Source organism: Pholcus phalangioides, unplaced genomic scaffold, assembly GCF_987345545.1.
Source record: "Pholcus phalangioides strain wild (caught in Gottingen) unplaced genomic scaffold, Ppha-v1.0 ptg000011l_1, whole genome shotgun sequence".
Lineage (NCBI taxonomy): Eukaryota > Metazoa > Arthropoda > Arachnida > Araneae > Pholcidae > Pholcus > Pholcus phalangioides.
This window is the reverse complement of record NW_028301604.1, coordinates 48,623,014-48,640,258: the sequence shown is the minus strand read 5'-3', so window position 1 is coordinate 48,640,258 and position 17,245 is coordinate 48,623,014. Positions and strand designations below refer to the sequence as shown.

Genomic DNA, 17,245 nt, shown 5'->3' with positions numbered 1-17,245 from the left:
TAAAACTGCACTGTCTTTTGTTATCAAACATCTTTTCCTCAGCTGGATTTTTGTTTTTGGTGTTTTAGGCAAACACCTTGTTTGAAAGAGCGGCTGTCATAAAATTTTTTGCACCAGTCTATTTAAGATGATTTTTGCTTACTGAGGGCACTATTTGCTGCCTTGAACAGCAGCACTTCAAATGAGCTAAAAAAATTTTATAAGTTTTTAATTTTTTTATACTTGGAAAGAAATTGTTGCAAAATGGGAGAGTATTTCGGAAGAATCAACTCGATGTTTGGCGATTCAGCACTCATTATCTGGCGAGATTGGCGATCTGATGCTCGATATTTGGCGAGATTGACGAATTACCGCTCGTTATTCGGCAACATTGGCGATTTAACACTCGTTATTCGGCAAAGTTTCTAAACTAACATTCGTAATTCGGCGAACATGCGCTTTTTACTCCCGGAATGAAAATTTTTTTCACGAAACACTGGGATTTAACACAATGACAATCGACTACAGTAATTTCTGCTGCTTCCAGTGACAACTTTTTTTTTAAACGGAAACACTCGAATTTGCACTTTAAAGTTGAAAGGCATTGCAAACCATCTTCAGTTCCACGATCACGGACAATATCGGGGTTTCGCGATGGAAAGCCCGATCAGGGGCCGATAGTTTAAGTATAGTGGAATAAAACACGCTCTTCTCTCTGGAAAAGAAACGTTTCGTGGCTAGCAGGAACAAAAAATTTTTGCCGTCCTTTCCGAAATTCCGGGCATACTGAAGCAAAATTCACTATTTGGCGCAGAAAAATGCGAAAATACGCTATTGGAGCAGGATGGCGCAAGATATTAGTTTTGGCGCAGTGCGGCGCAATTGGCGCAGAGTTCCCACCCCTGATACAAGCATGCATTGCTGCCAGTAGAGGTTTCACCAATTACTGATACAACATTTATACATATACAAGGCCACAACAGGCAAAATGCCCAATAAGGTGGCTGAGAAAAAGATGCCCATAACAAATATGGATGTCATATATTTCAAAAATACAGCAACCCAATTAAAAATGCAATTACAAATAACATAAGTATATACACGATGAAATATATTATACAATGCCCATAAAGAATACTTATGGTTGTCTTATTTTAAGTATGGATAGCTTCTCAATTTACCTCAACATGTTCATCGTACTTCTTTTTCAACGTGTCAATTGTGTTACAATTTACTACCTCCGGGGGTAAGCTATTAACTTTATTAACAACCCTATTATAGAAAAATTCTCTGCGACACCATAACCTAGAATTGTCCCCTTGTAAAAGTAGTCAATTGACGGTGTACTAATAATTCATGGTCCATCCTATCCATCCCGTTGAAAATTTTGATCACTTTGATCATATCTCCCCGACACCTGTATTTATCCAATGTAAACATTCAAAAAATAAAGACTCTCTTCATAACTCAAGCCCCGTGCGCCAATAAGGACACGCATAGCTCTTCTCTGCACCCCTTCAACCAAGTCTATATCCCTCTGTAGGTATGGTCTCTAAAACCTTACAGCATACTCCAGTCCAGGACAAACTAAGCCTCAGAAAAGTGGAAGGATGACTTTAGGAGTACGCGAAGAGACCTTTTCGTAAATGAAACCACAAGCATTCTATTCGCTTTTTTGACCACCGCTGAACAATGTTCAGAAAACCTAAGCCACTCGTCAATGAAAATCACCAATTCGGTGACGCTAGCTGCATCCGGGATAGTGACACCATTTCTTGTGAGAAAGATACTGTTGATCCTAGTCTTCAATTTTTAATATTTTCATAACCTGTGTATGGGCTTCACACACTTAATTTCAATAACAGCCATCAGTTCCTTTATGGTGCTTTGTTTGTTTTTTTTTTGCAAAATAATGTAAATTGAGGACATCCAGCAGATACACAGTAATACTCTATATTTCTGATACATAATATTAGGATAAGATAAAGAAAAAAACTATTTCATCTATATTTTATCCAAAAATTTTATAACATCTGCCTAAATCCTGCACCTCTTCCATTTTCGAAAAAAAAGGCCTTGAGAAAAAACCTCATCCCCATCACTTACATTGCAAAGCATTTCTAAAAATTTTATTCATTTTTTATTCTTGTATCTTGATGCTTAATATTTATATACATTTTTGAAGGTAAAAAACAATAGTTGATGCTTGTCCTTCTTCTTGTTGCCAATATCTAATAAAATGTTCACAAAAAATTTCTATTCATGATTGCACACTGTCTTCCTTGTAAACACTAGATTTACTTATAAAAGTCAATGTTTCAACCTGTCTATACACATTACTAGCTGTTACCTGCGGCTTCGCTCGTATGGATTCCGTAATTTAAAAATTGTTTTGTGACGATTCCTTCCAATAGCATTTTGAATCCCTCATGACCCCCTTGGGGATTGCATTTCCAGAAATCCTGTCTAGCAGAGTTTCTATAATACAAAACATAAGACTGAACGAATTTCAAATTTATAGCTTCAATAATTTCGGCTCAGCGATGATTGACCTATATAATAACCCCCCCCCCATGTCCATTTTAAGAGGGCTGAATTTAAAAAAAAAAAGTTCTTAATGTCTTTACGTAATTAAATGAAACTATTAACCAAATTTCATAAATATAGCTCTAGAGAGCAGTTCCGGCTCGGCATGATTTCTCTATATAATTTTTTGACCTCCCTTAACGGTTGAATTTTGAAAATCTCTTCCTTAGTGAGTTTTTACGTCATGAAATAAAACTACTGACCAAATTTCATAAATATAGCACCAGAGCGGTTTCAGCTCAGCATAATTTGTCTATATAACATTTGGACCCCCTTAGGGGGTAAAATTTTGGAAAACCCACTAAGCCCTGTTTACATGTGTAATATTGTGGTAGCATTGGGAGTTCTAATACCCACTTGACGACTTTTTTCCCTCGTAAGGAAAGAAATGGAGAGCAGTAATTGGTGAAAATTTTTGAAGCGAGTTTTAAACCTGCCTTTTCTATTTCACAGGTAAATGGGGCTTTAGCGAGTCTTTACGTTATAGAATAAAACTACTGACCAAATTTCATAAATATAGCTCCAACAATTATGGCTCGGCATGATTTGTCTATATAACATTTGAATCCCCTTAAGGGCCAAATTTAAAAAAAATCCCTTCTTGAATTAAGTCATGAAATAAAACTACTAACAAAATTTAATAAATATAGCTCCAGTGGTTTTGGCTCGGCAATGATGAATCGGTCATTCAATTAGTCAGGACATGTAATTATATGTGTATAGACTAGTTGTTACTTGTGGCTTCACTTGCATGGACTTGGTAATCTGAAAATTGAAACCTCCCTTTGGGAGTTGAATTTTAAGAAATCCTTTCTCAGTAAGTCTGACATTACAAAACTACTGACCAAATTTCATATTTATATCCTCAGCAGTTTTGGCTCAGCGGATGATGAATCAGTCAGGACATGCTATTTAATATGCAGATTTATTACTTTTTTTTGCTTGATTCAATTACAGTATACTCTCTATAATCCAGCATTTTTTAAGCGGGCTTACTTCGAACATAGAACAGGAAAACATGTCACTGTGTGTGTCTGTGAGCAGAAGTTTATATCATTTAAATGGGCTTTTTCAATTAACTTCTAGTAATCCAGCAATTTCTGGTATGATATGTGCAAGATTAGCAAAAGTCTACTTGTATTAAAAATTATTTATTCCTACATTACTTTGTATATCAGTATGGATTGGTCGGATTTCTTGATATTGCTCTTGCTTTTTTGCATATCTGTGCACTAATCAAATGAACAGATGAAAAAAAGTTTTTTCCCAATTTGTTTTGGCACCCTTACAACTTGGCAAACTGTGCCACACCACCCACACTGCCCTAAAACATACTTTATGAAAAGGCACTCATGTTCTTCTTCAAGGAGAAATTTTACTGAATGATGGTCCATATTTTTGAACAAGGTCTGGTAACTGTCAGTTGGTTTATTGGTAGATTATTATTGTATTGATCAGATTTTTATCACCATCATTCAATTAAAAAAAAAATTTAGGCTAAAGGTTTGGCATATCTTTGAATAGCTGCTCATTTTTTCAAGTGCAGAGAATAGCATCACAGCAAAAGATGTTCACAGGTTCTGAAACAGTGGAAAAAAATCTTTCTGTTTCAAGATCTGCCATCATGTACAAAGTAAAATATCACTGAAAATTAACTCATCCACTCAAGTTATTCAAATATCACAGAACATGTGAGAGACATCTTGTGGTAAGCCCACAATGCTGCTGGAAAATGTATATTCAAAAGAGAATTATAATATAATTTATAGGGGAATGAGCTATGTTGTCACAACTTTATGCCTAATATCAAATATTACCAGATGCTGCAATATAGTCATTGCTATTAAGAGGGACACAACAAATCTTGATCTTTATACTATCTATGGGAAAGATTCTTTTCTTGATATGGTATGCAATTATTTACAGCTAATTGAAGTACACCCCTTAAAGACTATTTTTTCCTTCATTAGCTTGGTAAAAACTGTTGCCCAATTGTGGAGAAATTGACAGAAAAAACCAAACATTCTAAAGTTTTACAACACACACACACACCAGTTTAATCTATACCAGAACTCATCAAATGGCACTGACTGAGTTATGCAATCAAGAATTTCATGTGTTCAGAAAAATAAGTCCTGAATTTAATAAATATTCATGTGACATCATTATCATACATTTGTCTCTTCAGAAAAAATTTATGAAATGTAATGTAAATAAGAACAGAGTTAAAATATATCTAAACACAAATATGAATAGTGTCAACATACAATGTGCAAATGCATTAATCCTTTCACAGGCTATCTTTTGATGAAATTTCAATCACAGTTTTGAGAAATTGCGCTACAAAAAAATTAGCTACAGTAAAATTTATAAACGATTGTAAAAAAAGTTTTGTTTTTTGAAATTTAAGGTGACTACGCATTGCCAGCTCTCATATAAATTCATCATAGACATTAATTTCTCACACATGAGGAAAAGCATGGGAGAACCTAATAGTAAAAATGAAAAACAAATTGAGGCCCATTTACATGAGAGATGGAAAAAACCTGTTCAAAACCGTGTTCAAGGATTTTTTGCTAAAACCCCTTTACATGGACCAGCATTTTAACCCAACTTTACTGAAGTAGTCGGAGTTTCGCGCGCAAAAGATTATGGGAAAGAAGGCTACAACACTCAAAGGTCTGGAAGATACAGGGGGGAGCAATGCCTGCTCCCATTTTCCCCTATGAAGGAAAAAGTGTGGTGGCAGAACTTCCTATACCACTACAATATTGCACGTGTAAACAGGGCTTTAGTGATAGATTAGGATGGTGTGTAGTATATGTAAGTATTATTCACTTACTATAAATTACAGTTTTTGAGCTAATATCATTATTGAAGACTTGTGCTTTAATAATAACCTTCTATTTCCCATGCAGAACTTCCCAAAACATGGATGTTTCTTACTAAAAAAAAACTTGTGTGTGTGTGTGAAAAATACTTCATCAAGTAAGACGTATGCTGCCCACAGCCTGTGAAAGAGTTTAATGGAGCAACTTTAACAAAATGGAAGCTAAAAATGGTAAAAAATGAATAAAAATAAGAAAAAAAACATCCCTTATGTACACAATTTATGACTGTTTAAAACGCCTCTAACATAAGTCATTGAAATTTGTATTCCTATACAAAAACAGTATTTAATGTACATAATCCATAAGTCACAAACTCTGATATAGATGAGCAAACTTTTACAACACATTTTCTTTACAGTACAGAGTTGTCAACATACAAGCAGGTTAAAGGTGATTCGTTTGATAGCAATTGTATCAAACAATTTCTTGATGAAAAATTATCCAAAAAAAGAGAAGTTTTCAATTTAGATGCATGTTTATAATGAAAGTTTAGAATCAAAGCTGATGGCACATGTCTGTCAATTTAAATTTTCAGTTTGCAGAGTAAAACAAACTGTTGAGCACTCTTTTGGTCATACACAATTTATATGCATCGTGTATGTGAAACCTAAAATGTGGATCTTTTTTTTAATTTGAAATCTGGAATTTCTATTGCTCAAAAGTAACAACATAAATTTGTAGATTGGATTTTCCGAAGAACACATCCATTAGAAATTAGACAATACAGTGTGATGCCTCATAATTTGATACCAACTGTAACTGAACTGACGCGTGATGACATTTGATGGTATTCCAATACAACTCCACCCAGCAATTTTATGCATGCATATTCCAAAGGAATTCAAGCATCGAATTGTAAGACACCACTGCAGTTTTATAAATTTGCGGTTTTTTTAAAAAAAACAATCAGTTGATAGGATTGCCTGGTTCATTCTACCTTGTTCTGTATCTCTTTCAGAAATTCACATGCAAATTATCACATTTTGACGTATCACATCAGCAAGAAATCTTATCCACCGGGTTTATCACTCATTTATGTTTCCGGCACTTTGAATTTTTATAGGGGTATTTATACTTATGATAATGCTTCTTAATCCTTTTACTTGAGAAAGAGTCTTTTTCAAAAGTAGAATCCCCAGAAATTTGGATTCTGGATTGAGAACTTTCTGTTTCATGAATTTCTCCACTTGCATCTAATGTCCATGCATTTGATAATGATTTCAATGATGCCAAAGGAGGCCCAAGACGCATATGAACAGGCACTCTTTTTTTCTCCAAAGATGAAGAATCTGAAAATAAAGAACTAATTTTATATAACAAAATCAAAAAAAGACTAATAAAAATAAAAATTTTCAAAGGAGGCTATAACAACCAACTATTAAGAACATTTTTTTTTTTTATAATTTAACTAAAATAAACATATTTTAGCCTAAGAATTTAAAATATGTATCTTAATGTGATTATGCATAATCACTAACCATTTCGGTAAGTTTAATCAATTTTTATAATCTACAGCAAATTTATCACATTGATAATATGGGATTTATTATTTAGATGACTGTTTTAAGTGGCCTCAATATACAGGGGGGTAACTATCGACCGCCCAATAATTTTGCACGTGATTCCTTATGAAAAACTAATATAGAAAGTGTTTTCTGTTTTTGGATCCCATGAATATTAAGTGAGTTATAAGGTTTTGAAATTTTGTGACGTGCCATTTTTCTAATGGTCAGTTATGTGCCAAACTCCAAACGAAAGTACATTTCTCCGCCATAAGCGGGTTTTCACTTCTTGAAAATTAACTGAAATATTCAATTCTATTAGAAGCCATAGTTTGGCCTTCTTCCTTCATGATTGGAGTTTATTCTCTCCATGTAGTGTCATATTATAATCTACTTATTACATATAACTTACGTATTAGCTTTGTTCCCTATGTTGGCAAATTTATAACCAGATTTGTAAAGTGTTAGCCAAATGAGATCTATTTGCATTTGTTTTAGATAAATCAACACTTTTGCTGAAATGTGCCACAACTTGTTTCCCTTCAATATCAACTCAAATTTTATCAGGGAAGGTGCAAACAGTACATACGTGTTCACTGTGCGTGATCGTTATTTTGCGTTGTCATTTTAATCAGATTACATGTTGATCAATAAAACGACAATATTTCTTTGGATTTTTTTGAACTTTCATTGAAACTGTTATGCGTAAAAGGCTTCAATGAAGGATGTAAAAATTATAGATTGACGAATGTGACTGGGGAAACAGTAAAATAATAACAATGATTAAATCGGAAACTTTTAATCAGACTTATGTTATGAATTGACCTATTCGAAATTATTTTTGGTTTCAGATTTTTTCTATTGATTACACTACTAAATATTGATTTTGTTCTGAAAAAAAATTTCAGTGATTTTAGGGCACTGATTCCAAATCTGACATTGGTTTTATCAGATCAGCTCTAGTCTTTGGGATGAAGTGAACAAAAGGCGATAATTCATGAAATTTTTGGAACTTTTATATAATAATATTGCATTCAATCAATTTGTTAAAAAATCACCTGTATATATGTTTTTGATTAAGTAAAAAATTCAAGAAAACTTCAACTAAAAAATAGGAAAAACCAGTACATTTTCTTAAAAAATTCAGGACGGAGAAAAAACAGAAAGCATCAGGATTTTCTGGAAAATACAGGACAAAATGAAAGATGTATGGTCACCCTATTCACAGTGTATAACTCATTTTATTTATTATTTTGTAAAATCACCCCTCCCAACAACGAGCTCTGGATCCACTCATGCCACAAGCGGCATACAAATCACATTGAAACTGTGCGAAATGTAAATCATTAATAAACTTAATATCAATACATAAAGATCACTGCTGTCTGGTAATGATGTGTTGAATAAAATAGGAAAGTAAATAAAAAGTTAAAAAAAAAATTTCCATGCAAAAATTAGTGGCTGCAGGCCATATTGATATTATGCATTATCTCAAAAACTAGAGCAGATTCAGTAAAACCAACACCAGTTTTCAAATCAGCAGCCCCAATATACCCTAAAATCATTAAAATTTCCTTGGAAACATAAAAATGTTTTTTTTTCTGGCATAAAATTTGGTTATTTTTAACCTACTCACAAACGTTTAGTTTTATTGTAGTTATTAGAACAAGTGTATTATTCGAGAAAATAATTTTAAAGAATATATAACTTCATCCCTCTCAAAAATTTTTAAGGGTTGTTCAGTAAATGGCTGAATGCCCTCAAATTAGAAATTATAACCAAAAAAAAAAAATTAAATAGACGCTGTACTTTCTGGGGAACAAAACCAAATGACTAACGCTTATCTATAATCTCTGTAAAGCTGGCGTTGTGGGATGCAAAGAACATATACTGATTAATTGTAAAAAAGGGTTTTTTCCTGAAAAGTGTGAGGAAAAAAAAACTTGTTTTATATCTCTTTCGTTTTCTGGATTTTTGTGTGTGGGGTTAATAGATTTTTAGCATTTACAAAAATGCCAAGTGAATTTGGCAGGATTTTGAAATTACATAAATTTTTAAAGCGTTATAACTCATTAATTATGGGTCAGATCAAAAAACTGAAAACACTTTTCCATATTAATTTTTCACAAGGTATCACATGTGTAATTATTGAGTGGTAGATAGTTATCACCCTGTATAGTGAACTCAGATTCAATGAATGCCTAGAATTAACAAATTTTGTAAGTTTTTGTGTATATATACACAGACCCTGTTATATAATGAACTCCCATTTCATGGATTATAAAGTCAGACCCTGATGTAACAAATTTCTATTTAAACTTTTTTTTCAAGCACTTGTACGTTTACTATTGAACCCATTGTAAATCCCATTTTGCAGATTTTACAATCAAACACCAATATAACAAACTTTCATCAGTATCAAAAGAATTCCTCTATTTAACCAATTCTGCAATCAAATCCCAATATAATGAACTCACAGTTGACAAATTATACAATAAAACCCTGATTAAATCAACTCCTATTTAGAGAATTTCTTGATTCGCTTACAAATGTGAATTGGCAAGAAATTCAGATGCTCTCTATTTGACGAATCGGCAATAAATATAGTATATATAACCTTGTGTTCTAACCTAACCACACACTAGAAAAGGGAAGGGGAAAAAAAACAACACAAGACAGTATAAAAGATAAGGTGATAAGAATCAAATAGTACAAAGTTATATTTCTTATCACCCTCACCCTACTTACAAATACAACGCCACAACAGGCAAAATGCCCTATGAGGCGGCAGATAAAAAGATGCCCATAATAAATATGGATGTCATATATTTAAAAAAAATATCATTATCCGCCTCAGAATATATTCTCTCGAGTCCATCGTCTTATCCATTAGGCTACAAGGAATGTTCTCTTACACTCTTATAAAAAAATACTCATATGTGAGGAAAAAAATCACTATCAGGGTATACAACAAACCAAAAGGGAAAAAAAAATGCAAAGTTGCAACAAAGTGTCGAGATGATCAATAGAGAGGAAAGAAAACAGAGTAAACTTGTTTGAATTCATTCCACTGGTGTTTGAATGCAATATTACGTTCTTTGATCATAAAGTGGTTAAAGAATTTTAACAAACTTTTGTGTATATACAATCACACTCAGATATAACAAACTTATACTTAACAGATTTTCACAAATTCCAGTGTGAATATTTATGTTAATTGCTATCCTGATATAACCATTTCCCTCAAATAAAAATTTAAATTTTATCAGATTTTCTAAATTGCAGGTGTGATCAACACAAATATTTGCAGACACTTCTAAAAAAATCTTTAAATAATTTTTTATTGGGGTCTTTTTTTTTTTTTTTCGAACACATTCAGGATTTTCCACCCCCCCCCCACTTCATCAATTCACATTAAAACCCTGATTTAGCTAATCCGATAAAATCAACATTTTCATTCATTAAATGACGCAAAATCGTCATATCTATATTGTAATACCATATATTGTCTAACTCACACTTTCTTATTTAGATTCGGCACGGGTGTTTTTAGGAGATTGACAAAAAGGAAAAAAATCATAAAAGACTGCAAATTATTTGTACTTTTAACAAAATATTTTTCTTGCTTTGTGCAATACGTTGTATTGTAATGTATCGGGATCAGATCCCTCTACGTTAATGGTCATCTTGTCGTTATGTGGGAAATTCCTCCTTATTTTAGACCCACGGACCTCTCAGCTACTGGAAACCACCTGAGGACCCACTGGCACACCTGTGAGGGCAAAAATGTTCGCTTAGTTTGGCAGTCGGCGTCTTACGGCTGTCGAACCAGAACGGGCCAGAGATCAGGCTGCTCTCTGATGTCCCATATAAATTAATTTCCCTCATGATGGCGATGTCGCTATTTTCATGGAGGGATCTGGTTCCAATTCCCATATATTTGGGACGAAGATTAAAAGTTTGTCTTAAAATAATTTGTTTTCATTAAGGGACCTCCCAGGGAAGGTATTGCAGTGTCTCGTTGTGTGAGAAACAGAATTGTACTCAATTGTTTTCAGCGAAAACAAAAACATTGTCTAAAATGTTGTCACATTGTCTATAGTTGAAAAACATTCACTAAAGCCCCGTTCACATGGGAAATAGAAGAAGCATGTTTAAAACCCGCTTCAAGAATTTTCACCAATGACTGCTCCCCATTTCTTTCTTTAGGAAGGAAAAAAGTCGTCAAGCGGGTGCTAGAACTCTCAATGTTACCCCAATATTTGCACATGTGAACGGGGCTCAAGTGATGTCGGATGAAAAATAACAAAGGAGCTGGCCTCATCAAGGGCATGTGCAATAAATCTTGCTGATCCGGCCCTCAAACGAGAGGCCCCCCTGGAGCTGATCTGGCCCTCAATGCATAATTATTTTCACAAATGAACTTTATCTATCCAAGGATATCAAATCCTTATAACAAGACACGTGATACTTCCCCCCCCCCCGGCATTACCTTTAAATCCTGCGAATGCTTTGATTCCACTGACGCAACGCAGTGTTGGTAATCGTGTATTCTCTGGTAGTGGGAAAAATGCTAGAAGTTTTTTATTGAAATGTGAATCGTATTTTAATCTTTACGGAGTTCCTAATAAGATTGAGTTAGTTGTAAGCACATTCGAAGGTTGCACTCAGGCCTGGTGGCAAACGATAGGCAGGTATGAATGGGGTCCCCATAAATCATGGGAAAGTTTCAAAAGACTACTATTACTTCTATTACAGACCTTTTCAAAATATCATACGAAGGTTGAGTTAGCTCTTTTTGAAAAGTTTTCGACAGGTTCGTACCTTGATTTCGTACTGTATAAGTTAGATCTTTTTCAATCGTTTGACTTAACTGTTCCGGAGTTAGATAAAATTGCACTTATAACGTCACAATTACCCTATAATGTGAGGACCTTTTAAGAGGTTAGGAAGCCTAATTCTTTACAAAAATTATTTGTAATGTTAGATCAGGTTATGGAAACGCGTGAAAATGTTCAAATTGAACCTCGTAAAAATTATGAATCTCATGAAAATTATGTAGAAAAAATTCAACTTGAATTAGAAGAAATTGTGTGAAACCTACACAAAATATTGTACAACCTTCAAAACGGCCTTTTAGAGCCAATAATTTTTCTCGACAAGTTACCTGTTATGGTTGTGGTTAAGTTGACCATATTATACAAAATTGTAATTCAAATGGAAATCAGGGAAAGTAGACCTGGGGTACATGAGAAGGGGTAGTGGGTAAAAAGACCCCTAATAAAAAATTTAATTTTCTTAATTCGGTTGCGAAATTTTGATGGCAAAAATTGATACGGGTGCCAATCGCTCTGCGATCAGTTTTGATCTGTCTCGACAGGTTGGTGCGCCTAGTAATCAAGTTAGACCCTATCACTGTGATAGATTTCAACTGGCATCCGGTGAGTACTGTCAGTCTGTGGAGGTTCTTCGAGTCCAAGTGGAGATATGAAACAGTGTCGTGCACACGGATCTGATAGTGCTCACCAGGGTCCCATTTGGGATCTTGATTGGCAGTGATATTTTAAGTAAAACTGAAATTATTGTTGACTTTAAGAACCTTGAACTTAAAGCACGTTTGTTATACAAATACAACGCCACAACAGGCAAATTGCCCAACGAGGTGGCTGACTTAAGAACATCATAGATCCCCGAGCCATTTTTTGGAGGCCCTACCTACTGCTGCTACACCCCCCACCCACCCCCCGCGGAACCCCCAACGAATCGGTACATGCGGGAATGTGCGTGTACGTGTAGTGAAACCTGACGTGAAGTTTTTTGTTGTTCCTCTGTAATGCTTGTTATGTGTAGTGCTGCCATCAGCTTTTCTAACTATGAGTGAAGTGTTATGATTGAATGATTTATCGTTGTAGGACTGTTGCTCTCTGTGGCGAGACTTTTTAACGGGGAGATCGGCTCGCATTTGCGCCTTGAAGTTGGGAACCACAGAAAACCAACTTCAGCCGACCACCACTGTGGGGTTCGAACCCGGATCCTCGCATCGCGAGTCCGTCACTATAACCACTCGACCACCACAGTGGCAAAATATAATATGTTATTTATCAAATGTATATTATCAAAATATAATATATATATTATAATATGTTATCATATAAAGGTGTTGATTGGGAAAAAATACAAAATTTAGTTAGTAAATCGGAATTTAATTTCGATCACAAAAAAAGTTTGTTAGAATTGTTAAATCAATTTCCGAATTTGTTCAGAACCACTCCCAGTAGAACCCACGTTCCCGAGCATAACACCATGAATAATGGGAAACAGGTTTTTCGATCGCCTTTTTCTCTCCCGCGATGGAAAAGAACTAGTGGAAGAGAAGTACAACAGATGCTCTATGATGATGTCATTGAGCCTGCCTCCACAAACTGGGCTTCTCCATGCTTTTTAATCAAAAAGAGAACGGGCGATTGGAGATTCGTCGTGGACTATAAAAAGGTGCATAAAACCATGGCAGCTGATCAGTGTCATTTGCCTTTCATCGATCAAATTTTACAATGAGTGGGTGATGCAGCATTCGTCTCTGCGTTCTATCTGGCTTCCAGGTATTGGCAAGTTCCAGTGTGGCTGGAAGATCGGGACAAAACAGCATTTATAACCGATTCAGGAATGTACTGATTTAAGGTAATGCCCTTTGGACTCAACAATACCCCGGCCACGTTCCAACGCATGATGACTACAATCCTGGGTCACCTAGTCGGTAAGTGTGCCAATTTTTATTTGGATGACATTGTCATTTATAGTTCGAATTTTGATGAACATTTGCAAAACTTGAAAACAGTATTTTCTTGTTTGGAAAAAGCAGGCTTAACCCTTAAGCCAGATAAATGAAAAAATTAAAAAAAAAAAATTTCTATATACAAAACCTCTATAAAAAAAATTTTAGAGCATCTAGATCTTTGCTTGACCAAAGAAGGATGGCACATAAAACAGAGCCAAACCAATGCTATCTTGAATTTTCCTAGACCCAAAACGGTAAAACAGGTGCAACGGTTTCTGGGACTCTGCGGGTGGTACCAACAATTTGTTCCCCATTTTGAAGATGTCACTAACCCCTCTATGGATTAACAAAAAAGGGCAAAAATTCATATGGGAGAAAATACATCAGCAACCATTTGAAAAATTAAAAAATTAATTAAAATTAAAATATTGATATGAAGTTATATTTGTTTTAATTTTTGGATTTACCCGAGTTAATTGCTCAACAGAAAAAAAATTACCAAGATATTATTCAGTATTTTAACAACAGATCTGTGGGAAAACAAAAAAATTATAAAAAAATTGAAAAGTATTATTTTTTCGAAAATCAAAAATTGTTTTTTCGATTGACAAATGAAAAATTGTTAGTTATTCCTCCACCATTTAGAGAAAGTTTTTTGACTGAAATGCATATGCATTACATTTCAGGTCACATGGGATCAACAAAACTTTTCAGCGGTGCTGACAGCACACGTTCTAGCCCGGTATGAGTAAAGATATAAAAAATTTTGTTTTATCCTGTAAAAAATGCCAAACATGCAAATTTGACAATACGAAACAATGGGGAGTCATGGTGACAACCACTGGCAACTATCCAGGGAAAATAGTTGGAATGGGTCCCTTTCCCATTTCGTCCAGAGGGAATGTGAATCTAATGGTAGTCGTCGATTATTTCACAAAGTGGGTAGAATTGTTTCCACTAAAGCGCATCGAGACAAGTGCTGTTGCCAAAAAATTTGTCCACGAGTACTGCATGAGATATGGCTTTCCAAAAAAATTAGTTTCAGATAATGGTCCTTGTTTTATATCTAACCTCATAAGGGAAACTTGTAAAGTTCTTCATGTCAAGCAAAGGTAAACAAACCCCTATCACCCTCAGTCAAACCTTACCGAAAGGTTTAATAAAACAATTAAACAAATGATCTGCTATGATAGGCACAGACTGGGGCAAACACTTAACCTTTTTGTCTTGCCATTAGGTCGGTTCCCTCGGAAACCACAGGTCAGTCACCAGCCAAATTGTTTCTTGGTAGGGAACTTGTTTTACCATTTGACTGGGCTGTGGACATACCGGTATGGGAAAGAGTGAATTTGCCCAAAAACTTACTTAAACAAGTAAAAAATGCCAAAAAACAACAAAGGAGACAAAAAAGGTATTATGATAAAAAAAGATTGCAACATGCATTTAATCAGGGTGATTTTGTATTGAAAAGAACAAATTTTCGTTCTAGTTCACAGGGCAATGTTATGGCAAAATTGAAACCGCTGTGGGACGGCCCATGTAGGTTCCTGAAAAAAATTTCACCTATTGTGTATTTAAAAGTAGATTTGTCCAATGATAATGTTCACAAAGTCAATGCATGCAACTTGAAAAAATTTGTTAGTGATGGTCAGGTCGTTCCTGAAACTGCCCCGCATTCACCAGAGGTCTTGAACAGCACACTTCTAGTAGTACGAGTTGGGGTCATATTTCACAAGCACCATTGAGCAATGATAATTGTGTTAGCAATGGTACGTCTTTTAATAGGCAAAATCCCAAGGAAGAGACCACTCCTAAATTGGTAAAAACAAATTTTATTAAATCTTTTGTCGGTTATTCTAAATTTATAGTTCATATTCAGAGAGGGTGACAAAGGGTTCTCGTTAAGAGAAAAAAAAGAACCTCAAATTGACGTATATTATTACTCTCCCGAAGGGGCTAAATTCTGAAGCAGTGTCGAAATTTCACGATACTTAGAAAGCCAAAATACCAATCTGACTGTCGAAAAGTGATGTTTTTGTTGAGGCAGAAAGGCCTTGCAAGGACATGTAATCCTAAATTTTTATAAAATGTATATGTATAAATTCCTCCCTCTTTGGCTAACCAACTCTCTTCCTTTGTGTTACTCATTCAACTAAAACCCTCTAGTTGGGCGCTTGTCCGTTTTACTGCCACTTCATTTGACCTTAGGCTGGGAAAATTATCCAATAGTTTGTTCATTATGTGATAGTTCAATTGTCTAAATCTGTTTCCCGGCAGGTCCGGAATCGGAAGTTGTTTTATTTTCATAGTTGAAAAACCTTCACAAAGTGATGTCGGACAAAAAATAACAAAGGAGCTAGCCTCGTCAAGGTTATGTGCAATAAATCTTGTTGATCTGGCCCTCAACCAAAAGGCCCCCTGAAGCTGATCCGGCCTTCAACCAAGATGCCCCCTGGAGCTGATCCAGCCCTCACTTCAGAGGTCCCTTGGTGCTGATCCGGCTGGGCTACGCCGAAGAGACTTCTTACATCGAGTGTCCGACCGGCAGATAATAGATGTATAAATTGACTGATTATTGACCGACCACAAACCAGTGAGATTATACACTTCTGTCAATATTGAATCGAGGGTTTTATGTGTTTGAAAAATCTAATATTTGATTTGTGTAATGTCCAAACTTATTAAATAACATTTTCATGCAGAAGTTGAGTTGTGTTAATTTTCCACTTGTCGTTCGCTTCTACAAATTACTGGATATTTCGAACCGGGAAAGCAACTCCCACAAGGGACATTGCAGTATGCATTTTCATGAAAAAAAAGTACATATATTAATGAAGATATGTTCCTTATAAAAATTCCAGTTTTCATCACGTTTTTTGTTTATAACATGCAGAGATTTCAACCAATTTTTACAAAACCCACAGAAAAATTGATACAATACATGGGACACACTGCAAAGATGTTTAAAATGCAACACTTAGATATTCAATGAGATACAAGCATTTTAAGTGAATGATATTTCTTTTGTTCATGCTTGATTAAAAATCAATTTAATTTTTTTATAATTTGGTTGCCAGATACAAAGATGCCACTGACGAGCTATAATGCATTCAAAACCTGTAATTTCGGAAAACAACACAAAAATTTTGTTCATGTGTCCCATGGGATGTGTAATGATGATGCTTTGAATGAAAGCAATATCATTCATTCATGCATAAATTATACTTTTAATGTTATTAAATTTTTCATTAACAATGTTTTTTTTTAAAGCTCACACAACTCAAACGTGTTACCAGATTTCAAAACAAAAGGTCAGATGTAGCCCCTGTCAAAAAAAAAACCCATTATTAAGTCATAGAGGACAAAACTGACAAAACATTTCAAGATTTGATAAATTTTTCTCTACATGATGCATTGTGATCAGCTATTGGGGCCACAGCGACAACATGTTCTGCTAAGTAGAGTCATCCACTAAATCAATGGCATGATAGTGTTATTAAAATATGTACTTA

The 17,245-nt window shown here is 34.7% G+C and overlaps 1 protein-coding gene across 7 annotated transcripts in view; it reads right to left on the bottom strand.

Annotated features, from left to right (window-relative positions):
• Positions 1-2,183: 2,183 nt before the first annotated feature.
• The window catches only part of LOC149080510 (uncharacterized), a 195,123-nt gene continuing 180,061 nt past the window's right edge, over positions 2,184-17,245 (bottom strand). For 3 of the 7 annotated variants that reach the window (XM_089239596.1, XM_089239595.1, XM_089239597.1), the window contains one exon: positions 2,185-6,745. In XM_089239596.1, coding sequence (XP_089095722.1) covers positions 6,486-6,745 — 260 coding nt within the window. In that variant the 3' untranslated portion in view covers positions 2,185-6,485. Of the gene's footprint in view, positions 6,746-17,245 lie in introns of all 7 variants that reach the window. The other 4 variants (XM_089239601.1, XM_089239604.1, XM_089239598.1 and 1 more) reach the window with 2 other exon arrangements.